At 45.6% G+C, this 14,751-nt stretch overlaps 1 protein-coding gene across 7 annotated transcripts in view; it reads right to left on the bottom strand.

Annotated features, from left to right (window-relative positions):
- Positions 1 to 2,271: 2,271 nt before the first annotated feature.
- SPTB (spectrin beta, erythrocytic) overlaps positions 2,272 to 14,751 on the bottom strand; it is a 91,492-nt gene continuing 79,012 nt past the window's right edge. For all 7 annotated transcript variants that reach the window (XM_081203612.1, XM_081203608.1, XM_081203609.1 and 4 more), the window contains 4 exons: positions 7,416 to 7,678; positions 5,494 to 5,667; positions 3,665 to 3,707; positions 2,272 to 2,565 (listed from right to left, as the gene is read on the bottom strand). In XM_081203612.1, coding sequence (XP_081059738.1) covers positions 2,398 to 2,565; positions 3,665 to 3,707; positions 5,494 to 5,667; positions 7,416 to 7,678 — 648 coding nt within the window. In that variant the 3' untranslated portion in view covers positions 2,272 to 2,397. The remainder of the gene's footprint in view (positions 2,566 to 3,664; positions 3,708 to 5,493; positions 5,668 to 7,415; positions 7,679 to 14,751) is intronic.

Genomic DNA, 14,751 nt, shown 5'->3' with positions numbered 1-14,751 from the left:
TTGCAATCATTCCTGCACTTGCTGATTAATTTCATATTTAAAAACCCAATTTTGCAAGATGTGGGTTGTGGTACAACCTGCTGTTCAGCAGTCACCTAGGGGTGCATCCTACTCTGAACATAAAAGGGGGAAGATCATCCTTAATGGCAGTGATGTTTTATAATGGCAGAAAGGAGAAGGCTGGCAGCTAAGCCGTCGTATAACTGCACTGGTAATGTTCAGTGGGGTTAATGCTACCAGACTCCACAACCCAGAACACTATAATTCAAAACCATTTAGATGTATTGGCTTTTCGAATGTAGCATTGTGGAAGAATCTGCTCTGCTCATCACAATAGTGAGGCAGCCGATTGTCAGCTACCCATTACAGCCCAGGAGATCTGGAAAAGTTTAACACTTTTGAGACTTGACAAAAGGTAACATGTGGAAAAACCTCAAGCCTCAGCTGTTGGTACCTGGATCCATGACAGTAAGTGTCAAGCCCTGCTTTTCCCCACAGCTGTGGGTGTGAGGCAAAGACAGCCCCCCCCCCCCGGATCTCCATATCTTTTGCTTAAAGAGACAGTTTCATAGCTTCCTTTTCGAGCAAGGAGAATCCAAACCAATCTGTTCATGGTGTTTACAGAGCCTGCGCACTCCTGGAGTGATGATAATGGGATGCCCCTAGGTTAAGGCACTTTTTGTATGGTATATGGCACCCACAAAGAAAACATGGTTTAGAAATTGCAATGAGCCCTAGGGGTGGGGTGCTCAAAAGACAACTGAAGAATGGGAGCCTGCTGTTTTCAGAATCCTTAGTATTACTATCACTGCAAAGAGGCCCTTGCATGAAAGGCAATCTCCAGGCTCCACTCAATGTCAAAAGCAATTAGCTCTCCAGCAATATGTTCCAAAAGAGCAATACAGCTGAGCAGCCATCTGTCTTTGGGAGGGGGGGATGATGAATTCCTTCCTTGGATAAGGGGCTTGTGAACTTTATCATAAAGTCAGAGCGAGATGTGCCTGTATATATTTTAAACAGCCATTCAGACACCCACACATCACAGGCAGAGGTCTCTGCAGAAGGGAGCAGTTGGGATTAAGACTGCATTTACAGTAACTGAGAAAGCCACACTCCATTCTACAGAAGTGTAAGCAGTGCAGTGGATCACCAAAGGCCATGCTCGGGCACAACGCATCCTCAGAGGGACAAGAGAGGAGCCATTTGCTTCTGGAGAGCTGAGCCAACACGGAACAGATGTTTACAGAAAGCTCAGGGGAGGGGAGGGGAGGGCACCTGGATTCAGCCTAGTCACAAAGTTAACCCCGGCATAAATATAGTGGGGCTGATAAAAACCTCATTAAGTAATGTGGGGCACAATCCAGCCAAAGTTAATGGTGGCTAAAGTCCACTGAAAGCCAACAGGCTGCTTCTCAGTGGGGCGTAGCTGCAACTAACTTCAGCTTCCTTGTATTCCTAGTGCAGCGGGTGAGCAAACTTCCTCTCTTTTTCACAAATACACACACACATTTCTAACACGTCTCCATTCTAACCAATTTAGTGCAGAAGTCTGAACATGGGTCACGCTCTCTCCTCTTTGGTTGCAACCCTGATTCATTTATAATCGAGCAAGGATTCCGCCACCAACACAGTGGACTCTGGGTGGAACCTTTTGGTGAGAAAATTCTGTGCTTTGTGACACGGTATTGTGCATGCGTGTGTGCGTACGTCGCAGATGCCCCTGCAAAGAAGAGCATCAGACCTGCTGAAAAGAGAAAACTGACTTCCAGTATGAGGGTTGGATCTTGATGCATGGTGTGCCTGTGCTATAGATGACGGTGAAATTCCACATGACGGTTCTATTCCAACAGACGATTTGGGAAAGCAGCTTCTGGGAACCAGGGCTTTTGGCAATGAGCTGAGGATGTAGTTTCCCCAACCTCCGAGATAAGCAGAATTGCTCCAGAGCCATCATGGTTTTCATTCAGTTCCCTTTTGGGGTGGGCTAGGTTCCTGCTTCACTCCTTTCTTCCACAAAAAGCCCCTGAAATCGACACACTGTCTTCTCCCCTGAAGCAGTTCTTTGTTCACAGAGAGGTGTGCAAAGCATGATCACACACAAGGTCAGCCTTGCTGAACTCTGCATTCCCAATGAACCAACCAAGGACACACACCTCGCAGCTCTGCTTGCAGCAGGGATGTTGCCTTGTTACCTGAAACACTGGCTTGATGCCCTGGGTTGTGTGGGGGAGAGAGATGGGGATGTGGTGGGAAATGAGAAGCAAGGCTGTGTTGTGGAGATGAGAACAGTGTTTTGAGTGGTGCCAGGAGTGCCCAGGGACACTCGGACATGCAGGTTTCCCCCCCGTTATGCACATTAGAACATAGGCATCTGGCTGGACCAAGCCACCTGTCTAGCTATTTCTTTTTGGGAAAGAAGCTGAATCTCTTCTCTTTGTCTTTCTTGGTCAGACTCACGTCCATGGTAGTGATGGAAGGCAGAGGCAGGCTTTGGGCCTTGGTTTTAATGCTTTGGGATTCGATTATTGCTGTGCTGAAGCCCTGAAGCCAGGTGTGCATCTCATCCTGCCAACAACAAAATCCGGTTTACACACACTTCAGTTGCCAATTGCTACCCAAAGCAATGTTACCAAAAGAAAAGAAAACAAGACATTTCAGCAGTTTGACTATGTACTTTCTACATTTTTAAATGTTTCTTCAAAAACATCCAAAATATTGGCTGATTGTGGCTAGCTGCCCCAGAGAAAAGCCGAGGGGCAGGAACACATTGAACTAAGGAAGGAAAAAATGTTAAAGCAGAACAATTCAAAATAGATTAAGAAGCCAATAAATTCAATTACCAAGAGAACAATCAGTTCACACAAAGATTTATACGTCTGAGTAGACATGTATACTCAGCTGCAGTGCTTTTTTCCTAAAAAAAATTTAAGGGGTACTCTCATTTTCCTACTCATATTGAAATACTGCCCCTCAATGAGACCAAACGTAGAGTCACAAAATGTTTAAGGGTATGTGTACTACCTATATGTGTCTACTTAGAAGTGAGCCCCGTTAAGTTCACTGGTGCTTACTCCCAAATAAGTGGGCATAGGATTGCAGCCTCAATCTCCTTATTAAAAAAAAGGTTGCACATTAATTCTACTCATGGAACGCTACCTAGAGACCCATTTTATTTTGCTTCCTTTTCTATTAGAAATCAATGTTAGTTGCTTTCCACATGGCATTTCAATCTAATGCCAGTATTTCTACATATGGCTGCAGCCATTCAGTTGGCTCTGGTAATTCAAATATATACATAGAGCAGTTGAGATGCAAGCAGACACATAGGTGCTACTAGTCTTAATACACTCAGTCCTCAAAAAGCAACAGCAAACCCCAAGGTGGCATTTTGCTAGCCAGCTCTAGTAACTTAAAATAGTTATTTGATGAAATACAAACTCCTTTTCTCCTACCCTATGAAAACCTAAATATATTCCAGCTCCTTCCCACTCCGTCAAGCTGTACTTGACTGCTGATTCAATGAGCAGTCATAGTTAGTGGCCCAGCCGTGCCAAAGCTTTGATTAGCAAAACAGTATGATGCAAAGTGGTACCATTTACTTCAGTACATGGAAACAGTGACACACGGTTCATTTCTTAAGCCCAGGATTCATGGCAACACCTACCTCATCTTTGCCATGGAAGAGCCATTCACTCCCGTTGCTGAGTCTGCAAAGTACAAAAATCATTATATAATACACTTTTTTTTTATAAAAAAAAAGTTTCCTGGCTCTAAGGGTGACTTCTTGTCAGGAGGTCCACACAGAGAGTTGGAAGGGACTTCAAAAAGTAATCTAGTGTAACCTGACATTGCAGAAAATCCACTGCTATAGCATCCTTGATAGGTGGCTATCTAGCTTCTGCTTAAAAAACATTTAATGAAGGAGAGTCCACACCTTCCAAGCTAGTCCATGCCATTGTTTCAACTTGTACTGTCTGGAAGTTTCTTCCTAAGGTTTAGTCAAAAATTCCTTTAATGAATCATTGGTTCAGATCCTATTCCACTGGAGTTAACAGGGGAGGGGGGATCTACTCCATCCTTTATGTGACAGCTCCTCAAATATCTGAAGATGGCTACCTTTTCACCTCTCAATCATCTCTTCTCCAGGCTAAACTCCTTTAACCTTTCTACAAAGATGGCCCCTCAACATCTTTGTCATCCTTCTCTGAATACAGTGAGAAGTGCAAATATGTGATACTGCATGCTTTAAGAACCAAATCATTACAGAGTTGGAAGATACCAAAACATCACCTTGTTTAACTCCCTTGCCCTGCCTCACAATCCTGTACAGTATGTGCAGCTTGTGAAGAGTAAGCGCAGTGCATACAAAACTGCTCAATGAACTAATTCTGTCCTGGGCTCGTTTGGGAGGAAGGCAGGTTATAAAGGTCATCAAGAGCAAACAAACAGTTTGAGGTGACTGGCAAATACCTAAGTGTTTTAATTAATGTACCAAAGTGCGCTAAAAAGATCTGAGGCAACAAGAGAAGCACACAATTAATAAAAAGGAAAAATGCTGGTGTCTGGGAGGCTTTCTTGTGTAACAAGCTGAGATGGATTAACTAAAGAGCATCTCAGTAACTCAAGCTGGGAAAGCTGCAGGAAAGGGGATTTAAAATTATCAAGGGGCTGGAGGGACTCCCCTAGAAGGAAAGGTTGCAACATTTGGGGGCTTGGACGTAGCTGGGGGGTTGGGAAGGGGGCAGCTGCCCCACCCTAGATCAAGTAAAACAATAGAAATACTTAACTAACTGACCAATCATGTCAGTTCTGCCCCACCAACAAAAATCCTAGCTACGCCCATGTTTGGGGTGGCGTGTAAAAGACAAAGAGAAGTGTGTCGTCGTCCCCTCATTATACTAGAAACCCAGGATCACTCAGGGAAACTGGATGGTGGTAGATATAGGACAGACAAAAGGAAGCACTTCTTCACACAATACATAGTTAAACTATGGAACTCACAGCTACAAGAGCTGTTGGTGGCTATCAACCTAATTTTGGATGTGCATTAGACAAATGCACAGGGAATAAGGCACACTGGCTGTATGCTGCCTCCAGGATCAGAGGCAGGGATTAGCTATTGTGCTCATGCCTTGTTTGTGGGCTCCCCATAGGCATCTTGGTTGCATTGTGGGAAACAGGATGTTGGGCTGGATGGGCCCGTGGTTTGATGCAACGAAGAGTTCTCTTATGTGTTCATCACTTTGGACTGAGTAAACATTTTCCAGAAATCATGACCTTAAAATATGCGTTCCACTCTTGAGTCACACCTTGAAAGGCACCATTTCCCCAGATAACCTCTTGGTTGTTCAGACAGAAGACTGCCTATACCCAGAAAGCTTATCTTGCTAAAGGATCTACAGCAATCGTATGGCCAGAGACTGTCTGCCTTAGAGTTTGACCCAAACTGGCTCACATTGGAACAAAGTTTTGGAAAGCTGTTGAGGGCCTTACCTCAACTTGAAGACGTGTTTTTTCTTCTTGTAACCAGCAGCTACTTCACAGAAGGCATTCTTCAGCCGGAAAGGCTCCTCTCCGTGGTAAGGCACACCCAAAGCCAAACTTTTGGCATCCTTAAAGAAAGTCAGCTCACTGTTTCTGAGCACACAGTATAACGTATTCCAGGACCTGCCAAGAAGAAACACGGCTTACAATAAGGGACACAAACTCTTCTGAGGCTGCATGCCGCAATCCGAAACACAGCCCATTAAACACAACAGGACTCACTTCTGGGTAAACTTTCATAGGATTGTGTTGCATGACTCCCCCCCCCCCCCCGCCATCAGATTCAAAAGATTTGTTTTGTTCATTCCTAGCTCATTTTCTAGAATCAGAAAAACAGGGCTTGATTTTGATCTCTTAAATAGAATTTGCTATTAGTGTCTTTGGTAAAACTAGTTTTTTAAAATATCAGATTTAACTTTTTGTGTCAGAAGAACATTATTATTATTATTGTATTCCCCAGGAGGGGCAAAAGCTATACCTGAAGATATTTTTTTTTAATGATTTTTTTTGTAGTAGGCAAAACAAAAGATCTTTCAGAGAAAGAAAAGCAAAAGAGACTTATTCCTAAAAGAATCTTTGTTCAGGAGTGTCTATTAAGAGAACAAAATGAAACAGAACATGCCAAGACCAGCTGGACGTTTCTGTGTCTAATAAAAATATCCTAGAGAGAAGATTGTGAGTTTGGCCATCTTTTTTGATCACTGTAAGTGGTCAGAGAATTTAACAAAATAAACTCTATGGTGCTTAAAATGAATGACTAGGAGTTTTTCTTGAAAGCCTAAAATCCAGTGTTTGGTATGCAATGGTTTCAGTGTTTGAGGAAGGTGATAACCTCCAGAGCAGATCCCAACTATCCTCCACAGCATATCCCAACTATGAGACAGCGGCACAACCAGCCAATAAGTGTCAGATTCCACCTGTTTGGGCTAAAATAGTTCAAGATACTTGTAAGGACTTACAGCAGGGGTCAGCAGCCTGCGGCCCATGGGTCACAAGAGGCCCATGGGGTCGTTTAAATGGCTCATGAGCCGTCCCCAAACCGAGCCGCCTGCTCGGCGAGTTCCCGCGCTCTACGCTAAACCAGCGCAGCGCAGAGCGGGGACTCACTTCCATGGCACCAGAAATTGTGTCTGCGCATGCTCAGATGCCAAAAATCGCGTCTGCGCAGACGTGATCCGGCCCACAGAGAGATCTCCGCAAGAGCGAACTGGCCCAGACGAGGTAAACCTTGCCGACCCCTGACTTACAGGCACTGTGGACCACACCTTGTTCTTGAATTTAAGGATATTTCCTTTTTGAGCTGACCTCACTGGGCTCCTGAAGTGCTGTACTCCTGCATCTAGATGCCACAAATGCTACAGTCATGCTAAGGCAAGTCTCACAACAACCACACTCACTTCGGCCCCAATCTCCTCTCGAGCACAAAGGCTTTGCCAGCATGGGCCTTACACTACAAGAAAGCTTTTCACCTCTCCTGTCCATAAAGCCCAACGAACCAAGAACCTTTCACGCATGCAGGGGCGACAATGCTGGTCCCGCCACCTATATAATCTTCATCATTTGTCTCGATCTGTTGTGAACTCATAGGATTTGACTTCATTTCATTTGTCCTGCAGTGGAGACCTACCTGCCTGTGGCCCCCAGTAATAGCAACTCTGTAAAGCAGCCTTTGTCAGTGTGGTACCCTCCAGAAATTTTGTACCACAATTCCCATCAGCCTAGCCAATGGTCATGGGTCATGGGAGTTGTAGTTCCAAACAACCAGAAGGCACCGGGTAGGCAATGGCTGCTGTGTATGTTAATTAGGGAAGCTGTTGCCAATTCTTCATATTAGAGACCAGCCCAGAAGCCATGCAAAGGTTCAACTGTACCTGTTGGAAGCCCTCTTGTTAGGTGCCTCTATATCGTGCTTCCGTCCTAGGTAGCCCTCAAGCTGTACGCTGTGAGATCTATCCAGCTGTGCAGGAAGGGTGGCTGTCTCATCGATCTCGCTCACAGGGGTCTGGACCACTTTGAACAGGGATTCCTTTGTGGAAGTTTCCTCACCAACCACCCTGATCTCCATCTCAGGCAGTTTTTCCTCGGGCAGCTCTTCCGAAACCAATTCGTGATGTGGTTTCTCATTTTCTTGCATCTGCACAAGAGGGACAACTTGTTTAACCAAAAACAGAACCATTCAAGATGGTGTGTGTGTGTTTCTGACTTTTGCTCCATTCCATGGAAGGAAGTGAGAGTCTTTCTTCACATTATGTAGACCGAGGCAGTTGACTGTAGTGAACAAATGCTGTACCATACCACTTCAGAGGGCTGAAGGGAAGCATATATTGGAATGCCCACCACTCCACAGGGTCCCCTGGCACAGCAGTGGGGACTGCTTTGTATAGCCCTCTCCCTTACTACATGCAGGGAGCTTTTTCAGAGGGGAAGGAATCAAAATATAACCCCTCACTTGCAAAATTCTACCACATCTATCATCTCAAGGCTTTTACTCAAATTATGTTTGTAAAAAAGAGATGCCACTGCAATCAAGTTCCTGCCTGTACTATTTGGGTACATGGAGAAGCCTGTGTGTGTGTGTGTGTGTGTGTGTGTGTGTGTGTAGGGGGGTGGCAGCCAACACTGTCAATACTATATTATTGCTTTATTTTTAAAACCAGCACCTAAAATCTGATTGCAGATGCAGTGATCTCAGTGGATAACCTGAACACTGGGCTTTAAATAGCAAAGCTAAAGTCACAGAGAATCAGTAGTTTGCAATTCACTCATCCCATCCGCTCCAATTCCCCCCCCCCCACTGCTTTCCCAGTCCATGTCTGAGTGCTTCACCCAGGAAAATCCACTCTTTGACACCGAATAAGTGCAAATGGCAATTTGGGTTTTCAGTGGATTGCTGTTTGCTCCAGTTCAGTGGGAAAGAGAGGGTTTTGCAGGGAAAGCGTGGGGCAAAAAACAAAGAGTTCATATCTGGATCTGGAAAGCTTGAACCTGTGCCTACAAATGCAAAGCAAATGTAAGTGTGGATGAGCCCTAAAATCTGTTGGCACATCCTAAAGCAGCCTTTCCCAACCTCATGCCCTCCAGATGTTTTGGAACGCAAATCCTATCAGCCTGAGCCAGCTGGACCGTGCTGCCTGGGGCTAAGGGGAGGTAAAGGTACCCCTGCCCATATGGGCCAGTCTTGCCAGACTCTAGGGTTGTGCGCTCATCTCACTCTATAGGCCGGGAGCCAGCGCTGTCCGCAGACACTTCTGGGTCACGTGGCCAGCGTGACAAGCTGCATCTGGCGAGCCAGCGCAGCACACGGAACATGGCCGTTTACCTTCCCGCTGGTAAGCGGTCCCTATTTATCTACTTGCACCCAGAGGTGCTTTCGAACTGCTAGGTTGGCAGGCGCTGGGACCGAACAATGGGAGCGCACCCCGCCGCGGGGATTCGAACCGCCAACCATGCGATCGGCAAGTCCTAGGCGCTGAGGTTTTACCCACAGCGCCACCCACGTCCCCACAGCGCCACCCGCGAGCTCTAGTCCAAAACAGACTGTCTCGCCAGAGTGGTGCATGCTCTAGTTATCTCTCGCTTGGACTACTGCAATGCGCTCTGTGTGGGGCTACCTTTGAAGGTGACCCAGAAACTACAACTAATCCAGAATGCGGCAGCTAGACTGGTGACTGGGAGCGGCTGCCAAGACCATATAACACCGGTCTTGATAAACCTACGCTGGCTCCCAGTACGTTTCTGAGCACAATTCAAAGTGTTGGTGCTGACCTTTAAAGCCCTAAACAGCCTCGGTCCAGTATACCTGAAGGAGCGTCTCCACCCCCATCGTTCTGCCCGGACACTGAGGTCCAACTTCAAGGGCCTTCTGGAGGTTCCCCTGCTGTAAGAAGCCAAGTTACAGGGAACCAGGCAGAGGGCCTTCTCGGTAGTGGCACCCGCCCTGTGGAACGCCCTCCCACCAGATGTCAAAGAGAAAAACAACTACCAGACTTTTAGAAGACATCTGAAGGCAACCCTGTTTAGGGAATCTTTTAATGATTAATATACTATTGTATTTTAATATTCTGTTGGAAGCCACCCAGAGTGGCTGGGGAAACCCAGCCAGATGGGCAGGGTAATAATAATCATAAGGTACGAGGTTGGGCAAAGCCATCTTAGAGGATCTACTACTACTCCTGGGAAATGACCATTATTTCAAAGAAGGTTAAGTTTGTAATAGTCTACAGACAGCAATATATTTCATGCATTGATTTACGTAGCCCCATCAGTGTGCATGGTACTTTAGAGAATATGAAAGGAAAGCTGCAGAATTTAGCAGAGAAGGAATATATGGTTCTTTCAAACACACACGGTTAGGCTTCATTAGCCAACAGGCTACATTATGACATATCATAGAATCATAGAGTTGGAAGGGACCGCAAAGGCCATCTAAGTTCACCCCCCTGCAATGCTGGAATCTCAGCACATGGTCACCCATCCAACTTGAAAGCATACTAGACCCTGCTGAGCTTTGCAAATGTGCTAGCAGTTTTATTGCTGCACCACTAGGTGGAATACATAGGAAATAATATGTTTGTGCTAAAGACTGGGCAGAAAACATTACTTCTGATGAGGGATTTCAAGTAAGAGAGGTGTCACCATGTACAAGTTATGGGAGGCAGTTCTGAGCATACGGGGCAGCAAGGCGGAGAGTCTTTTGAAGCAGGAGACAACCTTTGGATGATAGATTGTTGGGAAGCTGGACAGCTACTCATGCAATCCCTACTCATGACCAGCAGTCAACCACAAACCGAAGGACTGAGCCTGAGACAAATCCTAGTGCCCTCTCTTTTCCATCAACAATAACATCAGCCAGGCACATTATCAATTCACAGACAAGTCCTTCAACCATCATCCACCAGCAGTACATTTCAGTAATTTACCCGAGCTAAGTGGGAATCCCTAATGAAAAGGATGAATGGGCACAACTCAAACATTAATCCTGCAGAAACCAGTGGGCTCAGCTCTCCCAATATAATAATAATTTATTATTTATACCCCGTCCATCTGGCTGAGTTTCCCTAGCCACTCTGGGCGGCTCCCACATATCCTATTGTCGAGTTTTTCAGTACCAAGCTACATGCCTGGGGAAATGATATAGTGCAGCCCCCCTGGTATCATACGTCAGGGCACCGGTGGAGTTTGCCAGACAGGTTTAGATCCTGTCTTCCTAACATGATAGCACTCTTTGTGTAAGCAGTGTTTCTGCCACAAGGGAACACTCCACTGTGGAATTTCCACACCAGTATTATAGTGCCTTACAGACTGTGTCATGTGATTTTTCTGAAGTGTGTAGATTGGCATTTACTTGAAAGAACCCTCATTCCATTTACTTGCAGGGATCAGAAGTGCTATTGCACTTCTTCTGACCCTCATTCCAGATGCAGAAGGATGCTTTGGTTTGAAATGGTCCGCACAACTGATGATCCTGGCTTGGAACCATCATAGGCTGTACAGTGGCTGGAGCTGGTTTCACTTTGTCTGGCGTTTTAGATGTTCCACAAGATGTAGTGGTGGCCAACTTGGATAACCTTAAGAGGACTGGATAAATTCCTAGAGGATCAGGCTATCGAAGGCCATGTTCTACCTTCTCTGTCAGAGGCAGTGTGTCTCTTGAATACCACTTGCTGGACATCACAAGTGGGGAGGTCCTGCATGTGGGCTTCCCAAAGGCATCTGGGTGGCCACTGTGAGAGCATCCAGATGGGCCTTTGACCTGATTCAACAGGCTCCTCTTATGTTCTTACGATTCCAAGCTGCCTAAATGGATCAGCTGCTGCAGGGCAAGAGGGACAGAGAAGTGCTTTGTGTCGGTAGGGGCATATAAAGCCAGCAACATCAGGCACTTCTTGAGGCTTATATTTGCATCTCATACTGCCACCAATTCAGTGGGTCAGAGGAAGCAAAAGGAACTGAGGTCAACAGCCCACAGCACAGCTAAGAAGAGAGAGCATATTGTAATGTCTCTGTTAGGCATGCGTGATCCCAGAGAAGAGCAGTAGCCGGCAGGGAATGCAGAGATAAGCACCCTGCCCAAAGTCACTTTAGAAACAAGTTGATGGCAAATCTGCTCAGCCTGGTACTGCCTAGAAGTGATAATTCCATGGAGGACATTGTAGACCTACATTACAATGTTAAGGTCCAACCAAATATTACAGGGGACAGGTAGATGTTGCTGACCCATCTCATTCCTGCCTCATCTTCCTGGTAATATTTGGTAAAGAACATATGGGATGATGCCATTGTGTTCTTCTGCATATCCCTGCTCTCTACAAGTGAAAGTCTAAGTAAGGGCAGGGAAATACTGACATCACTTTTCTTTTAACAAATATTACCGGGAGTTGTATGTTGGCAGGGGGATGTCCTTGACATCCAGGTATTCTCTGAAATATATAGTTGGACACCTAAAGTGGCTTCAGTTGTCACCCCAGCTCTCCACTGAACTGAGGTTTTTTTTTGGGGGGGGCAGTGGTTAGGGATCTCTTAATAGCTAATTCTCAGCAGCAACCACAATTCCCAGGATTCTTTGGGGGGAAGCCATGACCGTTAAACTGATATAATACTGCTACAAAGGTGTAGCACAGATATGCAGGGTGAGTCTCAGCGTTGTTCCTGCCCAACACACTTCCGGCACCACACAAGTCACCAACATAGCTGCAATGTTGAAAGCCTGAATAGAGGATGTTGGAAAGGGTCCTTGGTCACATCCAAGGACCAATTTACGCAGTTGTTTCATTCCTGTGGAAACTGCACTTGTGTGAAACTATTTATTACAAATCTATGGTGGACGCAATCCGAGTGCATGAAGGCAACCTGTAAGCTGGTTTGTAATATTTGACTGCAATATTGCTCCCAGTTTTACATAAAATTTAAACCAGATGAGACAGAGTTCCTATGGTTAGCTGGAAAGCTAACCTGAGAGTGATTATTCAGTTTGCTAGTGCTTGGAGGGGCATGGTTCGGTCATGGCTAGGAGCTTCACTTAGTGTGCTAGGTATAGTCCCTTCCAGAAAAGGGGGGATCTGGCCACTACCACACATACTTTGGACCACTCTAATGTGAGGCTGCCTTTGAAAACTGTTCAGTAACTATAGCTGGCTCAGAATACCAGGCAATTACTAGAGGTCTTTTATTTGGAGCATTTGACTGTATTGCTTTTTGCACTGGCTTGCGGCGTGTGTCCAAACCCAATTAATCCTTGACTATAACCTCTAAAGCCACATATAGTTTAGGTCTGGGAAATCTGAAGGGCTATCTGCTACCCACTCATGATTCTGCCCTCCTTTTAAGATCCTCTGGGATGCTCTGCTGTTCACCCCACTATCATTTGAGGTTGCTTAATGAATAACTTCGTGGTTGTGCTGCCCAGGCTCACAGACTCCCTTCCCAGCCTTCAGAAAGATAATTAAAACTCTTTTGGTTAAGATTTGCTTTTGTTAACACAGAATAGGTTTATGATGCTGCTGTTGTTTGCAAGTATATAAGCCCCATTGAGGCCTAGTGGACTTACCTTTGAATAACTGGTAGAAGAATTTCCTTATCAACTGCATTTCCTTTGTGTTTGCAACATTGAGAACTGCAAGTACATTGTGTGATTGTGGGTCTAAGTGCAGAATGTAATCATAGAACCACAAAGCTGGAACGAACCCCAGGGTAAGCAATGGCTCTAAACACGAGACTCAAGAGCCAACAGCACGCTTAGGTGCCAGGAAAATATCGACAGCTCTATCTTATGCGTGTCTAAGTTCCATTAACTTCAATAGAACATTGCCAGGTGTGGCCAGCAGTGCAGCCTAGGGTATCTGTACTTGGACCACACAGTGTAACTATCCCCTGCATGCATCCAACATTCAACCAGCTGTGCAGAGTAGTGCAGGTCAGCCTTTGCCAACTTGGTGCCCACTGGCTGGGGTTGATGGGAGTTGTAGTCCAAAACATCTGGCGGGTACCAGGTTGGCCAAAGGCTCTTTAGGTTATACTGGCTAATTCTGCATTGGCATCACACATTGAATGTAAAGCACACCAGTAGATCTGTGCTTGCGTCAGGTCAGAGAAATTACTGGGCCTGTTGCCAAAGGTAGGGTTCTATTCTTCTTGTCTTTCTACCAATGCTGACTTCTAATGGAGCAGTGCTAAGGCCAGAACTTATTTTGTTGAGATCTTCAATAACTCCACAGTATACTTTTCAAAATTTCAAAAGCTTGCCTGCGGGGGGGGGGGGGAGTATTTTCCTCACCATTTGTTGTGTGAATAAATTTTGTGATAAAAGAACACAGGTGCCTATTTCACCACGTAAGCACGCTGTAGGAAACCCCTGCTAATCAAGGCTTCCTGCCATGAACACAACAGCGAAAGCTGCTTTGTCATAACATGGCAAGTTATACGAATGATACACGCCTTTATGGCTGTGGTGGAGACCCTGTGGTCCTTCAGATGCTGTAGCCCAGCAACATTTGGATGGCCACAGAATTCCTAACCCAGCTTTAGGGGAAGGCTAAAAAGTGCTCCAGGGACAAATAAATAGGCTATCTGAGGCAACTCCATGTATGACTTCTGAGGAATCTTTTTAGCAAAGCGCTTCTTGCTTCTACAGTTTTGAATGTAATCCCCCAAAAAACTTGCACAACTCTTATTGATTTGAGGCGCGTGGCAAAATACACCTAGACGCCACAGCTCAACAACTGAGTCTCTGGAAGAGGGGGGTGTTAAAAATCTAAATTAGTGGAATAAATAATTTGTCCAAAGGTAGCCCCTAGCAAAGAGTTCCTCAGTCTTAATTGTCCCTGCCCGAATCTTAGGTCCAATGCCTTGTCCTTTCGTGCTGGCATCTACTGGCTGGCTAGGATTCCCGAGTGCAGTTATTTTTCAGTGCTGTGCCAGAAACACCTGAAAAATCTAAACCGTTTTGACTATAAAAACTACAGCTGTGCTTCCTTTTCCTGGTACCCTCTGCCCTCCTTATCTCATTGCAACAGGCCTTCTTGGTGCATCACAGTGAACATGACGAAGTATGGAACAAGCTGTCCCAATGCCTGCAGGAATCCATAGAAACTCAGCTTTGTGAACAGCTCCACAAAGACTTGTTTTCTCAAAAGCACTCTTTTGCAGGGCACCTTATCCAGACACTTGGCCTTTGCTACTGTGACAGTGATCAGCTATTCCATAGAGAGC

The sequence above is a fragment of the Podarcis bocagei genome (assembly GCF_964188305.1).
Source record: "Podarcis bocagei genome assembly, chromosome: 1".
Classification (NCBI taxonomy): Eukaryota; Metazoa; Chordata; class Lepidosauria; order Squamata; family Lacertidae; genus Podarcis; species Podarcis bocagei.
This window is presented reverse-complemented; position numbering and strand designations above follow the sequence as displayed.